Source organism: Ictidomys tridecemlineatus, unplaced genomic scaffold (genome assembly GCF_052094955.1).
Source record: "Ictidomys tridecemlineatus isolate mIctTri1 unplaced genomic scaffold, mIctTri1.hap1 Scaffold_696, whole genome shotgun sequence".
In the NCBI taxonomy this organism is placed as follows: Eukaryota; Metazoa; Chordata; class Mammalia; order Rodentia; family Sciuridae; genus Ictidomys; species Ictidomys tridecemlineatus.
Genome location: NW_027524947.1, coordinates 87,974 through 113,622, shown reverse-complemented (window position 1 = coordinate 113,622; position 25,649 = coordinate 87,974). Strand labels below are relative to the sequence as shown.

The following is a 25,649-nucleotide window of genomic DNA, read 5'->3' as shown; positions in this document are numbered from 1 at the left end:
CATTTTTGAAGTGAAAAGAAATGTGGAAAAGTTGAAATCTGGTCCATGCATCAGTTTTTAACTTGGCCAGTTATAAATGTAGCACCGAGTTAAACTTCCATTCAAACATTTGCACAGAGAAGATATTTTTAAAAGTGAAAATTTGAGAATTTCTTTACAAAATGTCCATTTTTCTGCAACAATACAGTAATTTCTTCTTATGCCCAAATAGACAATATTAAGAATTATAGAGAGGTTTCTAATTCCCCACTATTGCTCAATGATAATTCTAATACAGATTTCTAGAAAGTGCCCTATATACATAATGCTATAATTAATACCATTAGCAATGTCTCTACCCTGAGAAATTACCAGTATATTTAAATTGTAGATAAAAATTATGAATATAGAGAAACCCCTAGGCATTTTCTAAAGGAAACATACCAAGATGAAAAATGTGGGAAAGTTTGCTTCAGTCCAGACAAAACTTGCAAGTGTAAGGGTATATGAAAGAGTTCTTTATCACAGTGCAGAGCTTTCTCAATGCAAGATAATTTATAGAGAAAGAGAGATCTATATGTTTAAAGAATATATCAAAGCATAGGCTTGCTCAGCATCTTCTAAACACAGTAAATACTATGACAGAGATAAACCTTATAAATTTAAGGAATGCAAAAAAACTTTTAGTGAAAGGTTACAACTTGTTGAGCATCAGAGGATTTATACTGAACTAAAGACCTCTAACTGTAAAAAGTGTGGCAAAGACTTAAAAATTTTTCAACTCTTACTAAACACCAAAAAAATTATTCTGCAGAGAAGAACTACCAATGTGAAGAATGCAATGCACTCAAGAACTTTACTCAACATCACAGTGTTCATACAGGAGATGTGCAATGCAAATGCAAAGAAGGTGACAAAACTTCTAATAAAATCTCCAATCTTATTTGTCACCAGTGGACACACCCTGGAGAGATGACTTACAAATGTAAAGGGTTTGACAAAAGTTTTAATACAAACTCGAATCTTGATCGCCACAACAGAATTCATACTGGAGAGAAACGCTACAAATGTAAAGTGTGTGGCAAGAGTTTCAGTCAAAAATCATCAGTTACTCAGCACCACCGAATCTACACTGGAGAGAAGCCCTACAAATGTAAAGTGTGTGGCAAGAGTTTTAATACAAAATCAAATCTTGATTGCCACAACAAGATTCATACAGGAGAGAAGCCCTACAAATGTAAAGTGTGTGACAAAAGTTTTAATATAAACTCAAATCTTGATTGCCACTACAGGATTCATACTGGAGAGAAGCCCTACAAATGTAATGTGTGTGGCAAAAGTTTCAGTCAAAAATCATCAGTTACTCAGCACCAGCGAATCCACACTGGAGAGAAGCCCTACAAATGTAAAGAATGTGACAAAAGTTTTCATCAAAAAATAGTACTTACTCAGCACCTGAGAATCCACACTGGAGAGAAGCCCTACAAATGTACAGTGTGTGGCAAGAGTTTTAATATAAACTCGAATCTTGATCGCCACAACAGGATTCATACTGGAGAGAAGCCCTACAAATGTAAAGTGTGTGACAAGAGTTTTAATCAATCATCATCACTTACTAAGCATCAGCAACCCACACTGGAAAAAAGCTCTACAAATATAAATAATGTGGCAAAACATTTAATCAAAAAATATTACTTACTCTGCACCAGAGGATCCACACTGGAGAGAAGCCCTACAACTGTAAGGAATGTGGCATGAGTTTTCATCACAAAGCATCACTTATTCAGCACCAGAGAATTCACATGGGAGAGAAGCCCTACAAATGTAGAGAATGTGGCAAAGCTTTTAATCAAACATCAATACTTAATCGACACCAGAGAACCCATACTAGAGAGAAGTCCTATAAATGTGAAGAATGGCAAAGCTTTTCAAATTGAAGGTCACATCTTACTAAACATTATAGATTTCTTACTTTAGAGAAGTTTTACAAGTGAAAACATTGCATCAGTTTGTTTAAAAATGAATCAGCCCTTTTTTCACAGTAGTTCAACAGCATTTCATACCAGAGATATGATAGCACAGAAATTATACAAGTGTAAAATAGGTGACAGAGTCTCCAACAATTGTTCATACCCTACTCAAAACCTCAGAATTCATACGAGTGAGAGGACGTGGGAAAATTTTGGCAAAGTTTTTGGACATTTAACAAATATTTTAAAAACACTGGAGAATTTATAGCATATAGAACCCCAAAGAATGTGTCCAAGACTGTATTCAAATTTCAGACATTTTTCAATTTCTGACCTCATATTTGTAGCAAATGTGGAATAGCATTTGTCCAAAGTGTGTACCTTAGATAACAGTAAATATTTACAAAAACACCTTGACAAATATAAAGATTGTAGTAAGTTTCTTATCTATAGCCCATCCCTTGAAGTATTTGGGACCTAGGAGGGAAAAAATCATTTAAATGTAGAAAATGGGTAATTGCTTTTGACATTTGCTGAAAATTATCTTAACATCTTTAACTGATATTGTAGAAATAAGGAAATACAAATATAGAATAGTGCATCTCTAAAAGGATATAATTTTAGTATGAATCAACATTTACTAAAGAGTCTCATTTTTCACAACTGGAAAAATAACAATTCTCAGAGTTGATTATTTCAGAAGTCTCTTATTATTTATATAAAATTTTAAATTTTTAGTTTTTATGTTTATACATAAACTTAGGAGCACTTAATCAGTAAACCACATCCCTAGATTTTTTTTCCCATTTTTTTTAGAGATTAGGTTTGCTAAGTTGCATAGGGCCTCACTAAGTTATGGAGCCTGGCTTTTAACTTGCAAAGCTTTTCACGTCTCTAGGGTCACAGGCATGGACCACCATGCGCGTTTTACAGAGCATTTTTTCTTATATTTGCCTTACATATGCAATTTGTTTTTAAATAAAGTGTGAGTTTCTTAATGTTAACCTTGTAATGCATTTAATGATGTTATTAGGTCACACATCTCCCACTATTCACATTGCTAATGGATCGATGCAATAGTAACACATTCTATTGGGTAAATAATGCTATATCATCTCCATTAATTATTTCATATGTTTAATTAAGTTTTATTTGGGGAATATTATTTATGTAAATTATATACTCTTTTGATTGTAATTATGGAAAAATTAAGTTATAGGAAGAACCTAGGAATACTAAAATAATGCTCAGATATCCCTAGTTTGAATTACAACTTTAAAATTTCACCTTATACTATTGCAGTACTCCCTAAGGGATCTACAACTCTGGAGAGTTATACAAGCCCCCAATCAGGGAGATGAGAAAGACCCAAGAGACTAGGCGCTAACATGCATATTCAGGTAAAAGAGGAGGGCTGCTGAAGGGGGAATTAGTCTCAAAGTTTCCTGATGAATCCTCGTTATCCACAGGCCCATCCTGAATCTTGGACTGAAGAAATCATGCAGTTCCTCATGAATTCCATGATGTTCATCACTGAGGAGACTAAACTCACCTTAAGTGTAGGAAAAACATCCCAATTTGGGACCATCTCTTTAGTCTTGGATAACCAGTAGAAAAGTGTAACCAGAAACATGTAAAATGATGATTGTAAAAAAAAAAACATACTATAGGAGCATTTATGCCCCCTCAGTTTTTATTTCATTTTGTATTTTGATTTTGTAGACCCTTTGTTTCTACTTAATAATTTACAATATAATGTTTGTTATACTTATTGGATTATACAATAGATAGCATGTGTCATGGTCTCCCAGACCTCTCTGCAACCAGTAATTATAAGATACTATAAACTATCCCTGTCCCTCTTCAGATCTTAAAGCTCTAAGAGCCCATGACATCACAGAGAGAAAAACATAATTTTGATTGAAATAAACCTCTAGACTCTCATCTACAAGTCCTGTTCAAAAACTAAAAACACAATATTCTCTTTATATGTGAGCTTTTGGGGTCAAAAAAACACTTCCCACAAACATTGCATTTAACTTTATTTGGAGAAATATATATTGAAATATAATGATAAGTTCTATGAGAATAATATTCACAGCATTTGTTTATTCCTAAGGGTAAATATCTAGGTTTCATGTTTATGTCCACATTATTTTATGCAGAAAACTGGCTTCATTTTACATATGAGAGTTTTAACTATTTATAAGGCCTAGAGGAAAAAATCAGTACTAGAGGTCTAAGGAAAATACTAGACCTCATGTTGTTGCATTATGTCTGCATATCCTTGATGAAACAGCTAAAGAATGCCAATTTCTCAATGCATCTGACTCGGTCACTCACTCATTGGAACCCCAATTTATTGAGTCATCTCAAGGCTATCACTCCCTCCTCTAGGATCTGGCCTTTTCTTGGGAGGATGTAGTGTTCTTCATGGGATCACAAGGTCATCCAAAATGTGAGGATGAAGTTTTCTTTGTTCTAACTTGTATTTATTCGGCCTCACTTTCAATACAAGTTAAAACAATATTTCAGATTCTCACCTATGAAGAGGATGCTCTGCCCAGGACTTCCCAGTAAGGACCCTAAACAGCTCTTTGGGACTCCCTAGTACATAGGTTCAGTGTTGGGGTTTTCCTAGTCTGGGAATACAGTTGCTTGTGTCTGTTACTTTTGCTTTCTTTTCCCATTACCATTTGTTGAAGAGGCTATCTATTCTCCAATTCATGTTCTTGGCACCTTTGTCTAATATAAGATAATTGTAGTTTTGTGGGTGGGTCTCTGTGTCCTCTATTCTGGGCTATTGGTATACCAGCCTGTTTTGATGCCAGTACCATGTTGTTTTTGTTACTATGTCTCTGAAGTATAGTTTAAGGTCTGGTATAGCAATACCACCTGCCTCCCTTTTCCAGCTAAGAATTGCTTTATCTATTCTGGGCCTCTTATTTTGCCAGATGTGTTTCATGATTGCTATTTGTATTTCTATGAAGAATGCCATTGGATTTTTATCAGAATTGCATTAAATCTGTTTAGTGCTTTTGGTAGTATGGTCATTTTGATAATATTAATTCTGCCTATTCAAGATCAAGTTAAATCTTTCCATCTTCTAAGGTCTTTTATTTCTCTTTACTGTTTCATAGTTTTCATTGTATAGATCCTTGACCTCTTGTTGATTTCTAAGTATCTTTTTTATTGAGGATATTGTGAATGGGGTAATTTTCTCCATTTCTCTCTCAGAGGATTTGTCACTGATATACAGAAATGCCTTTGATTTACAGGTGTTGATTTTATATCCTGCTACTTTGCTGAATTCTAGTTCTAGAAGTTTTCCTGTGGAGTTTTTTGAGTCTTCTAAATACAGAATCATATCATCAGCAAATAGTGCTAGTTTAAGTTCTTCTTTTCCTATATTTATTCGTTTAACTTCTTTCATCTGTCTAATTGCTCTGGCCAGTGTTTCAGGAACTATATTGAATAGAAGCATGAGAGAGGGCATCCCTGTCTTGTTCCCAATTATAGAGGGAATGCCTTCAGTTTCTCTCCATTTAGAATGATGTTGGCCTGAGGCTTGGCATAGAGAGCCTTTAATATGTTGAGGGAAGTTTCTGTTATCCCTTGTTTTTCTAGTGTTGAACATGAAGGGGTGCTGTATTTTGTCAAATGCTTTTTCTGCATTTGTTGAGATGATCATAATGTTATTATCTTTAAATCTACTGATGTGATGAATTACATTTATTGATATCTGTATGTTGAACCAACCTTGCATCCCTGGGATGAATCCCACTTCATCATGATGAACCATCCTTTTGATATGTTTTTGTAATTTATTTGCCAGAATTTTATTCAGATTTTTTGCTTCTGCTTTTTAGAGGTATTGGTCTGAAGTACACTTTCTTTTCTGTGTTTGTCTGATTTTAGAATGAAGGAGATATTGGCCTTATAGAGTGTGTTTGGAAGTGCTCCCTCTTTTTGTATTTCATAGGATAATTTGAGGAGTGTTGGTGTTAGTTCTTCTTTGAAGGTCTTCTATCCATTGAGTCCTGGGCTTTATTTATTTATTTTGGTTGGTAGGCTTTTGATGGTGTCTTCTATTACATTGCTTGAAAATGATCTGTTTAACTTACTCAGTTTGTGTAAGTCACATGATTCTAGACATCTGTTGATGACTTTAATATTTTCTGTTTTATTGCAGTACAAATTTTAAAAATAATTTCTAATTATCTTTTGTATTTCTCTAATTTTCATGGTGATATTTCATTTTTCATCATGGATTTTAGTAATTGGAGTATTTCTCTCCTTCTCTACAGTAGCATGGATAAGGTTTTATCAAATGTATGTGTTTTTCAAAGAGCCAACGTTTCATTTTGAAAATTTAAAAAAAATTAAAAATATATGTCAGCACAATATATTACAATTCTTATTACACATATACAGCACAATTTTCATATCTCAGTATATAAAGTAGGTTGACATCAATTCGTGCGTTCATACATGTACTTTGGATAATGATGTCTATTATATTCCACCATTCTTGCTAATCCCTACCACTCCTTATTCCTCCCACCACTCTGCCCAAAATAGAATTCATCTATTTCTCCCATGCTCCCCCTCCCTACCCCACTATGAGTCAGCTCCTTGTATCAGAGAAAACATTCAGCATTTGTTATTTTGTGTTTGGCTAACGTAGCATTATCTTCCCCAATGCCATTCATTTATCTGCAAATGCTATGATTTTATTTTTTTTATTGCTGAGTAATATTCCATTGTGTACAATTGCCATGTTTTCTTTATCCATTCGTCCACTGAAGGACATCTATGTTGGCTCCACAGTTTAACTCTTGTGAATTGTGCTGCTAAAAACATTGTGACTGTTTCCCTGTAGTATGCTGTTTTTAAGTCCTTTAGGTATAGACTGGGGAGTGGGATAGTTGGGTCAAATTGTGGTACCATTACCAGTCACTTTGTCAATTTTTATTTGCTTCTTTTGTTCCAATTTCATTGATCTCAGCTCTGATTTTAATTCTTTTCTGTCCTTTACTGCTTTTGATGTTGATTAATTCTTTTTTCTAGGGCTTTGGGATGTAATTTTAGGTCATTTATTTGAGTTTTCCTATTTTTTTAAGAAATAAACTCCATGCAATGAACTTTCCTCTTAGTAATGCCTTCATAGTGTCCCAGAGATTTTGATATGTTGTATCTGTGTCCTAATTCACGTCTAAGAATTTTTAAATCTCCTCTTTGATGTTTTCTGCAACCCATTGTTCATTCACTAGCATATTATTAAGTCTCCAGGTATAGGAGTAGCTTCTATTTTTATCGTTGATTTCTAATTTCATTCCATTATGATCTGATAAAATGTAGGGTAGTATCTTTACTTTTCTGTATTGCTTAGTTACTTTTTGGCATGACATATGGTCTATTTTAGAGAAGGATCCATTTGCTGCTGAGAAGAAAGTCTCTTCGCCTGTTGAAGGATGATATATTTTATGTATGTCAGTTAAATCTAAGTTATTGATTGTATTATTGAGTTCCATAGTTTCTGTCTGGATATTGTTTGGAAGATCATTCCAGTGGTAAAAGAGGTGTGTTAAAGTCACCCAGAATTATTGTCTGTGGTCTACTTGGCCCTTAAACTTGAGAAGAGTCTGTTTAAACATAGATGCTCCATTGTTTTGGGGTGTGTATATTTATAATTTTTCTGTCTTGTTGGTGTATGGTTCCTTTCAGCAGTATGTAGTGTCCTTCTATATCCCTTTTGATTAACTTTCTCTTGAAGTCCACATTATTTGATATAAGAATGGAAACCCCTGCTTGCCTCCACATTCCATGTGAGTGTTATATGTTTTAATATTTTTTTTGTATATGAACACAAAACCTTTATTATTTAGTTTAATGTGGTGCTGAGGATAAAATACAGGGCCTCACATGTGCAGGCAAGTGCTCTACCAGTGAGCCCCAGTCCCAGCCCGAGCCTGAGTGATATATATTTTTTTCCAACCTGTCCCCTTCCGTCTGTAGGTGTCTTTTCCTATGAGTCTCTTAGAGGCAGCATATTGTTGGTCTTTTTTTATCCAATATGCCTGTCTTTTGATTGCTGAGTTGGAACTAAACTTTCAGGGTTATTATTGAGACAAGATTTGTATTCCCAGTTATTTTTGTTTATTTTTGGTATTTAACTAAGTCAGTTTCTCTTTGTTAGATTTTTCATTTAGAGTAATACTACATTTTTCTGATTTTTTTATTGTTGTTTACTTCCTCCTCATGGAATATTTTGCCAAGGATGTTCTGTAGTGCAGGTTTCTCATTGTAAATACTTTTAATTTTGTGTATGATGAAAGGTTTTTATTTTGTCATAAAATAACATCTGAATCGAAATCTAATTGCTAATCAAAATTTAATTTTGCTGGGTATGCTTCTTGATTGGAATCCATTTCTTTCAGAGCTTGGTTTATATTGTTTCAGGATCTTGTAGATTTCTGGGTCTCAGTTCAGAAATCTGAGATCCTGATTGGTTTTCCCTATATGGAATTTGATTCCTTTCTCTTGTGGCTTTTGAAATACTCTGCTCCTCCTGTATGCTAGGTGTTTTCATTATGATGTGCGTTGGTGCAGACCTGTAGTGATCTTGTTCATTTGGTTTCCTATACGATCCTTGTATTTGATTTTCCAATTCACTCTACATGTTTGGAAATATTTCTGGTATTATTTCATTGAGTAGATTTTCCATTACTGTAGTTTATACTTCTATGCCTTCATCTATCCCAATATTTGTTAAATTTGGTCTTTTCATATTATCTCACAATTCTTGAATCTTCTGCTCATGGTTTCTTACCGTCTTCACTGGGGTCAACTTTATTTTTACAAAATTATATATTTTGACTTCAAAGTCAGAGGTTCTGTCTTCCAAGTGATCTATTCTGTTGGAGATGCTTCCTATTGAGTTCTTAATATGGTTTACTGTTTCCTTCATTTCAAGGATCTCTGTTTTTTTTTTAAATCTCTATCTCCTTATTGAAGAAATTTTTTGCTTTCTGTATTTGCTTATGTAACTCTTTATCAAAATAATCCTTTGCTGCCTGTATTTGCTCTCATATCATCCTTTAATTCACAGAAAATTATGTACCTTCTCCCTTTTATCCTGCTATTCTGACCATGGACTCTAATAATGTAGCATCTTTATTTGGGGCACATTCTTTCTTGGTTTCTCATGTTGTTCATGCATCTTCCCTTCCAACTCTGTGTTTTTAAGATATATAGCCATGTAGGCTTATCATTTCCCCAATGGGTTTCAATACATTTCTTTTAAAAATATTTATTTATTCTTTTAAATACATGACAACAGTGGAATGCATTACAATTCTTATTACACACATAGAGCACAATTTTTCGTATCTCTCTATAGAAAGCATATTTTTTGCTAATTTATGCCATTATATATGTACCCATTTTTCCTGAAATACAATTCTTAATACATATATGTATCACAATTTTTCATATCTCTGGTTGTATATAAGGTATGTTGGCACCAATTTGTGTCTTCATACATGTTCTTTGAATAATGGTGTCATCACATTCCACAATCACTGCTAATCCCCTGCCTCCTCCCCTCCCCTCCAACCCCTCTGCCCTATGTAGAATTTATCTATTCCTCCCATGCTCCCCCTCCCTACCCCACTATAGTCGGCCCCCTTATATCAGAGAAACCATTCAACATTTATATTTTGTGTTTCCCTAACTTCACTTCTCCAATAACATCCATTTACGTGCAATTGCCATGATTTTATTATTGCTGAGTAAAATTGCATTGTGTATATATGCCCCATATTTTTATCCATTCATCCACTGAAGGCCTCTGGGTTGGCTCCACAGATTGCTATTCTGCATTGTGCTGCCATTAACATTGACATGGCTGTGACCCTATTGTATGCTGTTTTCAAGACCTTTGAGAATATTCCAAGAAAAGGAACAGTGGTATCAAATGATGTTTTCATTCCCAAATTTCGAAGGAATCTCTATACAGTTTTCCATGTTATTTGCACCAATTTGAAGTCCCACCAGCAGTGTATGAGTGTACCTATTCCAACCTATCCTTGCAAACAATTGTTGTTTGTCTTTATGATAGCTGACATTCTGACTGGAGTGAGATGATATCTTAGAGTGCTCGTGATTTGAATTTCTCTAATTGCAAGAGATGATGAACTTTTTAAAAAATATTTGTTTATTGATTCTACATCCTTTTCTGAAAAGTCTCTGTTCAGATCCTTGGCCAATTTGTTGATTTGATTATTGTTTTTTTTTTTGGTGATTAGCATTTTGAGTTATTTATATACTAGATATTAGTTCTCTATCTTATGTGTGAGGGATAAAAATCTACTCCCACGAAGTAGGCTCTCTGTTCACCTCAGATATTTTTTTTCTGAGAAGAGACTTTTTAGTTTGAATCCATCCCATTTTTAATTTTTGGTTTTAATTATTCTGCTATAGGCATCTTATTAAGGAAGTTGGGGCAGCATAGTCCCATGTGATGAAGATTATGGCCTACTTTTTCTTCTATTAGATGCAGAGCCTCTAGTTTAAATCCTAGGTCCTTGATCCACTTTGAGTTGAGATAGGGTTTTAATTTCATTTTTTTGAAAATGGATTTCCAGTTTTCAAAGCAACATTTGTTGAAGAGGCTATCTTTTCTCCAATCCATGTTCTTGGCACCATTGTCAAATGTAAGATAATTGCAATTTTGTGAGTTAGTCTGTGTGTCCTCTCTTCTGTACCATTGGTCTACCGTCCTGTTTTAGTGCCAATACCATGCTGTTTTTGTTACTATTGCTCTGTAGTTTACTTTAAGGTCTGTTATAGAGATACCACCTGCTTTGTTCTTCCTGCTTATAAATGCTTTAGCTATTCTGGGCTTCTTGTTTTTTCCAGATGAATTTCATGATTGCTTTTTCTATTTCTATGAGAAATGTCATTGGGATTTTGTTCATAATTGCATTCAATCAGTATAGTGCTTTTGGTTGTATGGTCATTTTGATAATATTTCTTCTGCCTATGCAAGGGTAAGGTAGATCTTTCCATCTTCTAAGGTCTTCTTTGATTTCTTTCTTTAGGGTTCAGTAGGTTTCCTTGTATACATATTTCACCTCTTTTGTTAAGTTGATTCCCAAATATCTTATGTTTTCTTTTTTTGAAGTTACTGTAAATGGGGTAGGTTTTCTTATTTCCTTTTTGAGGCTTTGTCACTGATATACACAAATGCCTTTCTTTAATTTGTGTTAATTTTATATCCTGCTGCTTTGCTGAATTCATTTTTAGTTCTAGAAGTTTTCTGGTCATGCTTTTGGAGTCTTCTAGGTATAGAATCGTATTTTCAGCAAATAGTGCTAATTTAAGTTATTTTCCTGTAGTTATTCCTTTAATTTCTTTCATCTGTCTAATTACTCTGGCCAGTGTTTCAAGAAATATTTTGCATAGAAATGGTGAGAGAGAGCACCCCTATCTTGTTCCAGTTTTTAGAGGAAATGCCTTTAGTTTTTCTCCCTTTAGAATGATGTTGGCCTTAGGCTTAATGTAGAGAGCCAGTATGATGTTGAGGTATGTTTCTGTTATCTCAAGTTATTCTAATTTTTTGAACATGAAAGGGTGCTGTATTTTGTCAAATGGCTTTTCTGTGTCTCTTGAGATGATCATGTGATTCTTATTTTTAAGTCTATTGATGTAATGAATTAACTTTATTGATTTCTGTATGTTGAACCAACCCTATACTACTGGACAAACCTTACTTGATCTTGGTGCACGACCTTTTTGATATGTTTTTGTATTTAATTTGGCAGAATTTCATTTAGAATTTTTGCATATATGTTCATTCGAGAAATTGGCCTGAAGTTTTCTTTCTTTCATTTGTCCCTGCCTGGTTTGGGGCTCAGGGTGATATTGGCCACATTAAATGAGTTTGAAAGTGCTGCTTCTTTCTGTATTTTCTGAAATAAATTGAAGAATATTAGTATTTTGAATTTCTTCTTTAAAGGTCTTGTTTAACTCGGCAGTGTATCCATCTGGGCCTGGGCTTTTCTTGGTTGATAAGCTTCTGATGGCATCTTGTATTTAATCATTGAATATTGGTCTGTTTAAATTGTGTATGTCTTCCTGATTCAATCTGGGCATATCATATGACTTAAGAAATTTGTTGATGTCTTCAATGTCTTCTATTTTATTGGGGTATACATTTTCAACATAATTTCTAAATATCCTCTCTATTTCTGAGGTGTCTGTTGGGATACTTCCTTTTTCTTCATGTATGATGGGAATTTGAATTTTCTCTCTCCTTTTCTTCATTAGCCTAGCTAGGGGTCTGTCAGAGAACCAACTTTTTGTCAAGGTTTAATTGTTTCTTTTAATTCAATTTCAGTTCTAATTTTAATTATTTCTTGCCTTCTACTGCTTTTGTTGTTGATTTATTCTTCTAGGGCTTTGAGATGAAGTATGAGATCAATTATTGCCTTTTTCTTCTTTTAAGGAATGAACTACATGCAATGAAGTTTCCTCCTAGTACTGCTTTCATAGTGTCCAATAGATTTTGATATGTTGTGTGTATGTTCTTGTTTACCTCTAAGAATTTTTTAATCTCCTCTTTGAAGTCTTCTGTAACCCATTGTTCATTCTATTGTACCAAATTGATTCATTCGTTGAACTGATTATAGAACTTGAAATATTTCAAGTTTGTCTTTTCACGAGGTGGAAGTGTCACTTTACCTGTCTCCAAACATTAATATTTTATGAATATTTTACACATTGTGAATGTGTCATGGATGATACTTGAAACTAATTGTATTGGGGATCTCAATCTATCTCATGGATAGAAAGCAGAGAGAATAGGAACAAGAATGTTTTCAAAAGCTTTCTTACCAGTCTTTTGTCTCCCTTGTACACAATCACCTTATGAGAACATCTTTGAGAAGTCTGATTTGCATCTTGAATGTCTGCCAAATTTCACATTAACTGAAGTTAGGAGTTGGGCTTTAATTCAGTGCTTGGGTTATGGTATATATATATATCTTTCACATAACTCTGATATGGAATATATATACTGTATTTGGACTCATGTATTTTCCTCTGAATTAGATAATGGAAAGTATCTTATTACATAATTAAAGTCACTCTACTAAATGACAGTCAGTTCTACAAACTCTTAATTCAAATTAAAAACTGAATAATGGTTTGGTCCATGTCCTATTTATCTAACAATTTTTATTTCAGGAGCCATTGATATTCTGGGATGTCGCTACTGATTTCTCTGAGGAGGAATGAGAATGCCTGGATCCTGCCCAGCAGAATTTATATAGAGAAGTGATGTTGGAGAACTACAGCAACCTAGTCTTTGTGGGTGAGCATAACTTTCCTTCAAAATTACTAATTATCATTATTTAGTTTTCTTCCCTTGAAGTAGATCTTTTGGGAACTTCTCCACAAGAATGTGTTGCAGATTTATGCTTTGAATAAAGAAGATGGTGTAGTTCTTCGTGCTGACAAGAAAATGTTAATGATGTTTATTGTCACCCTTAATGTTTTCCTTTGGTGGCAAGATATATATTTTTCACTTGATATATGGTTGACTTAGAGGAATGCAGTGATGTCAACTCCTGTGGCCTGCATATAGCAGAGAACATAGTTGAGGTAGGGGAGGAAGCCTATATTCAAAAAGGTTCATTGAGACATTATCCAGCAGAAAATATTTTTGAGAAGCTTTGAATTCTTTCTCTTGTTATCAGAGAAACCTGTCCTGTGTTTTGTGCTTTAAAATTATGTAGTATCCTGCTTTTCCTCTAGTAGTGACTCCGTACATTCAAATTTACAACAAAACACTCTCCTTGCCTTGTGAGTGTCAATATTATCTGACAGCTCTTCCATAATTTAAAAAAAATATTTTTAGTTGTTAATGAATTTCCTATTTATCCATATATGGTGCTGAGAATTGAACCCATGGCCTCACACATGCTAGGCAAGCTCTCTAACACTATTCTATAACTCCAGCCCTTCTTCCATTATTTTCAGGAAAGTTTTTCACATTTCTGGAGACCTCTAGGTCCACCCATTTAAATACATTACTATCATAAGTCAGTTTCTCTCATCTTATTTGTACATTTTTTTCACTAAAATTTCCTTAACATTGTTCTTTCTGATATGTGTAATGGATTTTCTGTGAAATTATCTGCCATGGAATGAATGTCAAGTTGGACAAAGACTGCTGTTTTGAGAGATGGTGTAAGTTTTATTTGAGTTAGAAGATTTGTAAAATAATACATCTGTGGATATTTACAATTTGGCTGTTTTATTTCTTTTTTAAAAATTGTGTACAGTAGGTTCCATGTTATAGACTGGGATTCCTCATATTAGTTAATTGCTTCACAAACTAAGATATGTATGATTCATGTTTGTATTGCTAAACATATTATATGTCCTTTTGCTTGTATAAATATTAAGCCTCTTTTGTCCATGACTTTTGTATTTTATCTTGATTGGCTTTTCATTCTGCCCATATACGTAGTAATTGAAGTTTTCTATGTGTAATTTTTTTGGGGATTGATGGCTGTGATACTTTCATGCTGAACTACACCTCAAGCTCCTTTTCACTCATATTTGGAGAGAGGTTCTCACTAAGTTATTGAGAATGTCTTGAATTTGCAATTCACTTGCCTCAGACTTTCTAGTAGCTGAGATTACATGCATGCCCATAATTTGTATATGGATGAGCTTGTTCTTATTTATAGAACAAAGACCACATTATTTTAAATGTAGCTTTGAGAAATGTTGCAATTCTCTTTATCTTTTAGTTTTTATTGTAATCAAAACCACAAAATAAAACTTACTGTCTCCAAAATTTTAAATATGCAGTTCAGTATCATTAATTAAAATTGTTATGCAATATATCTCTACAAAGTTTACATCTCAAAAAAAAAAATGCCTAGAAAGCAAGGACTCATTTCTGTCTCCTCATCACAAAACTATTCTCTTTTTTTCAGAAAGCTTCTTTTTTAGTTTAGTAATGTCATGTTCATTGAATTCTGCAGTATTCTTTTTTGTGACATTTCAGTTAACCTAGTGTAGATACATTTTGTAAAATATATAATTAGAATAAATTCTTTGACTTCATAGTTCTATAGTTTCTATATTCCAATATGGCTCATCGTTCTTTTCAAGGGATATTTGGTTTGTGTCCCCCATGATGGCTCTGTTGAGTAACAATGTAACAACACTGGTGTGCAATGTTTCTAATTTGCTATTGATGTGAGGGCTTATTGCCACACTCACTAAGAATTCCGTCTACCTGACTCCATGTTTGCATTTACAATTGAATGCTGTAACTTTTAGTATGTTTTTTTAGCAGGGAAATAGTCTTATTTGTGTTTGGGGGGATATTCATACAATTTAAAGGATAGATTTCTCTGCAAAAAAAAATTAACTATGGGAGGTTGATGAATACTACATGGAGCCTCTAATTAATTTTAAGTTCTATAAACATCTTTAATTTTAATCTTTCAATTTTGAACAACGGCATGCCCAAGAGTGTTCAATTAACTGACACATATTTAGGGATTTTTGAAAATCCCTACCACTTTTGACTTCAAATATTTATTCTATGTGTGTTATAAAAAAAAACTATCACTTAAATATTTATTAACCTTTGTTTTAATATATAAAATTGATCTAACCAGCATAATATCCCACTTGTGATTAAGGACAGGGATTCTATAAGTCTATAGTAGTTTCAAAATATTTTCAAAATCTTATGCTTTTCAATTACCATTTTACTTCACTGTATTTCCCTTTTCAGTAAGTGGGGATTTTTTTCTCTTAGTATGACAGTGATTCTTTGTTTTCATTCAACCCTCTCAGTGTTTTCTTTGTGTGTTTGGTAAGTATCAACTACATAGCGAATATATTTACTCTTAATTCAGACCTAGTGAAAGGGTCCTTTTCTCTCTTTTGCCTCTTTTCAAAGTACTTTTTAATTTAAAACGTATTCTATATCCTATAGATGTCTTAAACTATGTTTTGTGTACTATAATTTAGACAGCCCAGGTTTTGTTCAATCACTTTTGTATGGGTCATTATTATATCCTTTTGCTTTCAGTATGTGTGTGTTCTTAGATTTAGAGTATCCTGTATACTATCTAAAATTGCAATATTTAGAGTTAATTCAGATATCCAAGTTTTGTTTTGATCAGAATTTTGTAATCTTGCATTTGCCAACAAAAAACTCTAAAAATGAAGAATCTCCTACTCATTCTTTGTATGAGTATCAACTTGACTTCACTTAATTAAAAAACAGAATATATTTATGTGTCCTCTTAAAATTATATTTTTTTTCAGGTATATATGCTTATTAACAGTATTGTTGTTATGCTTTTTTCTTTCAAATTCTATTGCAATATTAAATGTTTGGAGACCTGACATTACAATAAAATAGAATTGTTTTTGCCAAGAAATGTTTAAAATCTTATACGACTTATGATGGTGTGCACTTACATTTTATTATGAAGGATTACTTTTAGTACTTTTTGGAGAACAGATCCAGTGTTGATGAATAGTGTGTATATTTTTATATGTTTAAAGTCCTCATTTTTCTTCTCTTTTAAAAGGTAGTATCTGTGAATATAATGTCTTGGCTGATAATTTTATTCTTTCATCCCTTGAATATAGATAGACTTGAATTCCTTCCTGTGTTGTGAAGATTTGACTAAGGATTTCACAATTATATAGTTACACATTTCTAGGTGACCCATCTTTTTCTCTTGGATGCTCTCAGTATCCTGAGTTTTTAAACTTGGATTAAAACCTACTTTGAGTCTTTACAACTTGGAGAAAACTGAGATGCTTGGATGTTCATTTTTTCTATTTTCTGAGATGTGTTTATTAGTACTGGACAGAGAACTTAAGGGTGATTTAGCACTTTGCATTTTTTTAAAATTTTGATCCTCTAGCTCAACCTCCTATGTTTCTGTGTACAACCACCCGTGACTCTTTCAGACATTTTCTAAAGAAAGTCTTTAAACATACATTTTCTGCTTATTACTAGTAATAATTTTTGACAAATTTTTATTCTGTTTTTTTGTGTTGGTTTATTTCAGTAAATTTCTTTAAATGATAATTGACTATTCCCTTTGAGTAATTAATAACTTTGCTTACTGTTGATTTGGCCATGTTTTTTTTTTTCTGTTGGTAAGCAGGAACCCCTTTTTTGAACAGTCCCCAAATATTCACATTTCATATTTTTATTTTTTAATGAAACAGAAGAATGTTGATAGATTTTGAAAATATATTCTGAAGGAGGAAAATCTTTGCATAACACAACGTATTTTTCTCTACTATGTTACTCTCCATAGTAATGTACTCATCTTGGATACTGTGAACACAAAGATGATTAGGAAAATTTTCAAAGTAATTTTCTGTGTTTATTTTTATTTGATTTATATATTTCTACAGTAATGATGGACTTGGATTTAATAATCCACTCCCCTGCTGATGTTATTTTTTGGTGTAATTTCTTAGTTCTGCAAAATATACTCAGCCCAGTACACTAAGTAAACATGTTTGCTATTTTTATTCATTACATCCATGACTTCTCATAATCCTCGAGAAATTTTCCCAGAGCAGAGAATAAAAGAAAGAGAGGGGGAAGATATGGAAAGTGTGACTTTGACTAATTACAACCAAGAAAACAATGGGAAAATATAGGTGAGATTAAAGTTCAAAAATTGTATTATAATAGATAAAATCAATCAGTAGTCCCTATTTATGATAAAAGTTTTATGGTCAAAAGACATCAGAGAGAATTAATATCTGAAACAAAAATTTAATGTATTCCAATTATTTTGAGGAGTTTTATATGTATTTTAAGAATAAATCCATAGCCATTTTTTAACTGAAAGGCAATGTGAAAAATTTGAAATCTAGTTGATGCATCAATTTTTAACTTGGCCAATTATAGAAGTAGCACTGAGTTAAAATTTTAATCAAACATTTGCACAGAAAAGATATTTCTAAAAGTGATCTTATTGGAAGTATCTTTATAAAATGTCCATTTTTCTGAAACAAATGATTAATTTCTCATTGTTCCCAAATGGACAATATTAAAAATTATAGAAAAGTTTCTACTTCCCCACTATTGTTCATTGACAATTCTGATACAGATTTCTGGAAAGTGCACTATATAGATAGTGCTATAAGTAACACAATGACCCATGTCACTACCCTGAGTAATGACCAGTATATTTACATTGGTCATAACAATTATGACTATAGAGAACTCCTAGTACTTTTCTAAAAGAAATTTACCAAGATGAAAAATGTAGGAAAGTCTTGCTTCAGTGATTAAAAACTAGTATTTATTAAAATATTCATAACCAAGACAAAAACCTGCTAGTTTAGATATGTGAAAGGGCTCTTAACCACAGTGCACAGCTTTCTTAATACAAGAGAATTTATAGAGAAAGACAGCCCTATAAGTATAGAAGATATTGAGCAAGCAAATGCTTTGATATATCTTTTAAACACAGCAGATATTATGACAGTGATAAATTCTACAAATTTAAAGAATGTGAAAAAAACTTTTAGTAAAAAGTTACAATTTGTTAAGTATCAGAGGATTTTTACTGAAGGAGAGACTTCTAAATGTAAAAAGTGTGGGAAAGCCTTAAAAAGTTTTTCAGCCCTTACTCAACACCAAAAAATTTATTCTGCAGAGAAGACCTAGCAATGTGAAGAATGCAATGCACTCAAGAACTTTACTCAACATCACAGTGTTCATACAGGAGATATGCCATGCAAATGCAAAGGATGTGACAAAACAACTAATAAAAGCTCAAATCTTATTCGTCACCAGTGGACACACCCTGGGGTGATGCCCTACATATGTAAACAATTTTCCAAAGGTTTCAGTCAAAAACCAAGCCTTAAAAATTACCAGAGAATTCATACTAGAGAGAAGTTCTACAAATGTAAAGTGTGTGGTATGAGTTTTAATAGAAACTCAAATCTTGATCGCCACAACAGGATTCATACTGGAGAGAAGCCCTACAAATATAAAGTGTGTGGCAAGAGTTTTAGTCAAAAATCATCACTTACTGAGCATCAGCAAATCCACACTGGAGAGAAGCCCTATAAATGTAAAGAGTGTGGCAAAGCTTTTAATAGCATCTCTCAGCATAATTGTCACAAAAGTATTCATACTGGAGAGAAGCCCTACAAATGTAAAGTGTGTGGCAAGAGTTTTAATAAAAACTCACATCTCTTGCTGGGGATGTGGCTCAAGTGGTGGCGCACTCACCTGGCATGCGTGCGGCCCAGGTTCGATCCTCAGCACCACATACCAACAAAGATGTTGTGTCTGCCAAGAACTAAAAAATAAAAATATTAAAACTTCTCTCTCTCTCTCTCTCTATAAAAAAAAACTCACATCTCTATTGCCACAACAGGATTCATACTGGAGAGAAGCCCTATAAATGTAAAGTGTGTGGCAAGAGTTTCAGTCAAAAGTCATCACTTACTCAGGACCAGCGAATCCACACTGGAGAGAAGCCCTACAAATGTAAAGAATGTGGCAAAAGTTTTAATCAAAAAATAGTACTTACTCAGCACCTGAGAATCCACACTGGAGAGAAGCCCTACAAATGTAGAGAATGTTGCAAAGATTTTAATCAACAATCATCACTTACTCGACACCAGAGAACCCATACTAGAGAGAGGTCCTGTAAATGTGAAGAATGGCAAAGCTTTTAATATTGAAGATCACATCTTACTAAACATTATAGATGTTACACTGGAGAGAAGTTTTACAATGAAAACATTGCATCAACCCTTATTTCACAGTAGTTCAACACTATTTCACACCAGAGACATGATAGCACAGAAATTATATAAATGTAAAATAGGTGGCAGAGTCTCCAATAGTTGTTCACACCCTACTCAGCACCTCAGAATTCATATGAGTGAGATGACATGCGGAAAAATTTTTGCAAAGCTTTTGGACATTGATCAAACATTTTAAAAACACTGGAGGGTTTTTACCATATAAAAACTCAAAGAATGTGTCCAAGACTGTATTCAAATTTCCAACATTTTTTAATTTCTGATCTCATATCTGGAGCAAATGTGGAATAGCATTTGTCCAAAGTGTTTACCTTAGATAACAGAAAAATATTTACAAAAACACCTTGACAAATATAAAGAGTGTAGTAAGTTTCTTATCTATAGCCCATCCCTTGAAATATTTGGGACCTAGGTGGAAAAAAATCATTTAAATATAGTAAATGGGTAATTGCTTTTGACATTTGCTGAAAATTTTCTTAACATCTTTAGCTGATATTGTAAAAATAAAGAAATACAAGTATAGAATTGTGCATCCCTAAAAGGATATAATTTTAGTATAAATCAACAATTACTAAAGAGTCTCATTTTTCAAAACTAAAGAAATAATAATACTCAGAGTTGATTATTTCAGAAGACTCTTAAGATTTATATGAAATTTAAAATTTAAAATTTTCAGTGCCTTTTAAACTTAGGGGCCCTTAATCAGTAAATCACATCCTCAGATTTTTTTTTTTATTTAGAGATATGGTTTGCTAAGTTGCATAGGGCCTCACTAAGTTATGGAGACTGACTTTGTACTTGCAAAGCTTCTTACGTGCCTAGGGTCACAGCATGGTCCACCATGCATTTTTACTAATATTTCATTTCAGATGCAATTTGTTGCTGAATAAAGTATGAATTTCTTAATGTTAACCTTGTCATGCATTTAATGATCTTATTAGGTCACACATCTCCCACTATTCCCTTTGCTAATGAATCGATGCAATAGTAAAACATTCTATTGGATAAATAATGCTATAATGTCTTCATTAATTATTTCATATGTTTAATAAAGTATTATTTGTAGAATATTATTTATGTAAATTATATACTCTCTTGTTAGTAATTATGGAAAAACTAAGAGAGTTATAGGAAGGACCTAGGGATACTAAAATAATGCCCAGATATCCCTAGTTTAACATTTTACCTTATAGAGTAGCCGTACACCCTAAGGGATCTACAACTCCGGAGAGTTATACAAGCTTCCAATCAGGGAGAGGAGAAAGACCCAAGAGACTAGGAGCCAACATGCAAATTAAATGATAGAAAATTAACTATTTGATTTTAGTAAATCAAGGAAATAAACATGCATTCTTTATATTCTCAGAAAAATATAATCCATGATTACCTAAAACTTATTCTTATTTTTTTATATCTTATTCTCATTTTTTTCTAAATCTCATTTGCTCATTCAGGATACTTTTCTGCTCTAAACAATTTTTGTCTTGAGGTTGGTTACTCTTTTAGTTTTGCTTCTTCTGATGAAGTTTACAGACAGTACCTGACTTTCCTTCACATCCTTTCATTCATTCAGCTGCACCAATTCTTTATATCTGCTATACATATCAGCAGGCCAGATATAGTTATAAAAAGAAAGATGTTTTAGAGGGTCAAAACCTAGGCTTATGGGCTAGGTAAGATTAGGAAACTATCTGTGCCAGGTGTGGTGTCACACATTTCTAAACCCAGTGACTCAAGAGGCAAAGGCACAAGAATCACAAAATTGAGGCCAGCCTCTGCAACTTAGTAAGACTCTTTCTCAAAAAAAAAATCAGGGATGTAGATATAGAATTTCCTGGGTTTAATTTCAGTACCATGAGAGGTGAGTGAGGCAAACAAACAAAAACTAGAAAACACAGATTAAAACAGAGTTATTCCAATATAAAATAACCAGGATATTTAAAAATAATAAGAGATTCTTCTCTTACCTCAGAGTTTTAATGAAAATCATAATCTTAGGACAGTAATGTTGTAAGAGCCCAAAAATGCAAACGAGAACAGCTATAAGGTGGGTATGAGGATTCAGTTACTACCTCTCCTACATGAACTACATAAGAAATGCTAAGCCTTTCCCTTTCCAGAGGGAGAAGAGAAACCTTGAGAGAATTAGACCTCTCCCTCTTTGTGTATACTTAACATATATTGAAATGTGACTCTCGGGGCTAAATTCTTTGATCAAGATGTTAAGACTAAGAGATTCCAGCATTTGAGTGTGTGTCTGATATAGGGTAAGACATACTAAATCTTGCCACACTAACTTGAAGACTCCCTTTTTCTATTATTTCTTCTTTCCATCCTTGTCATTTTATCACTGCTTCTTCAACTTTAATTCCCCTGTTCCATGTAACCTAACATGTTCACAATTTTCAGACATTAGGCACTTATGTTTTGGGGAAACCATTTTACTGTTTACTCGATCACTTAACAAAAGAGCAACCCTTACAACTGCTGAGTCCTCTTCTGTTGTTCAGTTATACAACTCCCTATATACTCAAAAAAATTATTTTTACAAAATATAACAAAACCCAACACTGTGACTCCTAGATAAGAGCATGCCTGATGCAATGGGAGTCCCTGAGCTGGACCTATTGCCTCACATGTTTTAGAGGTTTGTAAAAAAAAACTTTAAATTTTATTAACATGACAAAATTAGCCTAGGTACCTTTGCTTACTTTGGATTTAATACATACAATTTTCTAAACATTCACTAAGCAATATATATTTCAAATTTCAAATGTCCAAAATAAAATGCATATACAACCATCAACACACACACACACACACACACACACACACACACACACACACACATACATACAAACTTGCATCTCAAAATAAGTAAGTAAATAAATAAATATAAAAAGGGTCTCATCATTTCAGGAAAAGCTCTATCCTATCGGTTGATTAGGCCAGAAATCCTAAGTGTTATCCATGGCTGCTTGCCATTACCATATCAAAAAATATTATTCTAGTTTTGAATTATAGCAATAACTGACACTGCTACACAAACTGAGGTTAGTCTAAATATAACCTACATAGCAAGCATAAAAATGTTTTATTTTGCACAATAAACTTTTGGTCAAATGTTTCAGATTTTTTAAGGAAACATCTGGTGGTGCAGAACACAGCTGAAGCCATCTGATTTTTGCCTGCAAACCATTTGGGCAGCAGTAAAAGTAAAATGCCTTTCCATCTTTAGCAAAAACTGGAAATTATTTTTTTCAAATTGAAAGCAAATCTTCTACACAAAAGAAAAAAAAAAGAAAACAATATGAGAAAAAATTATCAAGAGCATGAAAAAAGTTTAGCGAGCAAATTGTAAAGAAGAATTAGGCTTATGCAGAAGAGAGCATGGTGTGTAGACCTGGGTTGAAATCCTAGTTCATCATTTGTGCCCTTGGTTAAGTTATCAGCTCTAATCTGCAGTTGTGAGGATTGTAAGGGAAACTAATTATACTTGCCTCAGAATCCAATTGGAGGAATTAAAAAAGATATGTTTCAAGAGGTCCTCAATATATAATAGCCACTAGAACTATTAGTAGGCTATTTAAGCAATTTTTCAAGTTGGAAAATAAGACTTACTGTTTCTCTTCAAACTGAAAAAAAAAATTACCTGTAAGCATAAAAGCTCAACATGAGATAACATTAACAAGTAGTAGGAGTGGAGAAGAGGTTCCTCTCCCTCGATAAAAATCTCTCACTCCTGTTGTGTCTGTGAACTGACTGAGGAAATTTAAAGCTGATGCAATGTTTCAATGTGTAGGAGGCTTCCAGACAAATATTCCTATTGCCATCCAATGAAGCTGGTTGACGTATGCTGTGTTCACAACTCTGACTATTTCAAAAAGTAAGAAAATGGTAAAATAAGCACAGAAGACATAAAAGTACCCTTATACACTTTGGGATGGCTCTCCAACCTTTAGTTTCCATGGAAAGAGTGAGAGCCACTGGAATTTTTTATTCTTATATAGGGGACACACAAGGGAAAGTTCCATGGAAATTTTTTTCCCAAAAAGTGAAAAGGGATAGGATTCCTAAGGAACAGAACTCAACCTCATTGAGTGATTCCCAAAATTGGAACCACACCTCATTATTCGAGTGAGGGTAAAAGTCAAATATATTGTGGGGTGGAATAACCATTCAGTACCCCTTACTCAGAACTTAAATTTTTGTACTGTCCAGAGTGGTTACCAATATCTTTCAGGCTAAAAAGCACCTCTGATGGTACAGAACACATATGATGACACATGATTTTTCCTGTCAACAATATGGGCAGGAGCAATGCAAGACTGTCTTTCCATCTTCAATTAAAAGTAGAATTTCATTAGAAACAAAAAGCTATATGCCTTTGAGTAACACATAAACTTGTAAAAAAAATGTCATGCATATATTGATTTATAATATCTTAAACAGGTAGCCATGGTGGAACATGCCTTTAATCCCAGTAGCTCAGGAGGCTGAGATAGGAGGATCACAATTTCAATGTCAGCCTCAGGAATTACAAGGCACTGAGCAACTCAGTGAGACCCTATCTCTATATAAAATACAAAAATGGGGTCTTTTGTAACTTGGTGATTAAGTGCTCCTGAGTTCAATCTCCAGTAACTCTGAGTGGTATTTGCCAGAACATTTCTAAAAATATTTGCTAAATATGCTTAAAAATACTCTTAGACTCACACAGTATTTGAAAGCAAAAGTGGACAAATGACCAAACTGGGCATAAAAAAAAGATTCCATTGGTGATCCGTTAGGGGAGAAAAAAAGTTGATGCCACAGTTACTTTCATAATTTTAATAAAATCTATTCAGAAAATTGTCTTAGCAATATCTGCTTTCAACAACAAAACACAATAAAATCTTCTTACATAAAAATTCTTCACCTAAGTGAAGCCACTTGGCTGCATAAATATATTTTAATCTAAGCTTTCATGATTCTTTGGAAAGTTATTATTTTAAAAACCTTTATATTCAGAATATTGTCTTTAGATTAAAAATACAATCTTTTAAAATGTATACCAAATATTCTTGATAACAACTTAAATCTTGAAATAAAGAAAACCTGTCTGGCATTATACTAATATCTTGTATTAGAAATAGACAAAAAATCCTTGAAATAATGCTTAACCAATCACAAAGTGACTATTCTGTAATAGATTACCACTAATTAGACAAAAGTAAATAAAATTGATAAAAGAATTAAGAAAAATAAGCAGTGGTTACTGTTTTAACATTAGAGAAAGTAATATCAAATGCAGCTTAATAAAAAAACGAGGGAAAGCCCACAGCTGTACTAGTAAACAACAGGCCTGGCCAAATTAATACTAGAAGCTAGACACAATTCAGGGGTAAGAGTGACACCTAAACATCTATTGAAGAACAGAACTATGAGCTGCAAAGAATAATGTTACATGGGCACTGGCTGAAAAATAACCAAGCTATTCTCAAATTAGCTCTTCATTAAAGACTGAGTTAGGACTCTTAAATGAGAATATTCTTTTCAAATTATTGGTGATTTTAATTGGTTCACTTAATATGCAAATAGTGGCAGGAGGTATAATCAATTGTATTTGAAGCTTTAATGTTTAGAGCAACCTACTTTCTAAGGACACAGAGAAGCCCAGAAAAATGTCTTGCAAACATGGAGACAGAAGATGGCAATCTACATCTCAAAGAGTGGGTCTCAAAGGAAATCATTCCAGCAAGTATCTTGATGTAAAAATTCAAGAATTAGGACAAATAAATATCTGTGTAACTCAGTCTATTCATTGTCTTATGAGATCCCTGTGACACTGATGAAGCC

General features: G+C 33.2%; 1 protein-coding gene across 1 annotated transcript; it reads left to right on the top strand.

The window, feature by feature from the left end:
* The first annotated feature begins 951 nt into the window (after window positions 1-951).
* Window positions 952-19,721, top strand: LOC144374438 (uncharacterized). Its single transcript, XM_078037275.1, is given in 4 exon segments — window positions 952-1,606; window positions 1,609-1,897; window positions 18,867-19,228; window positions 19,399-19,721. Coding segments are annotated over 4 exon segments (1,629 nt in total).
* Window positions 19,722-25,649: the final 5,928 nt, after the last annotated feature.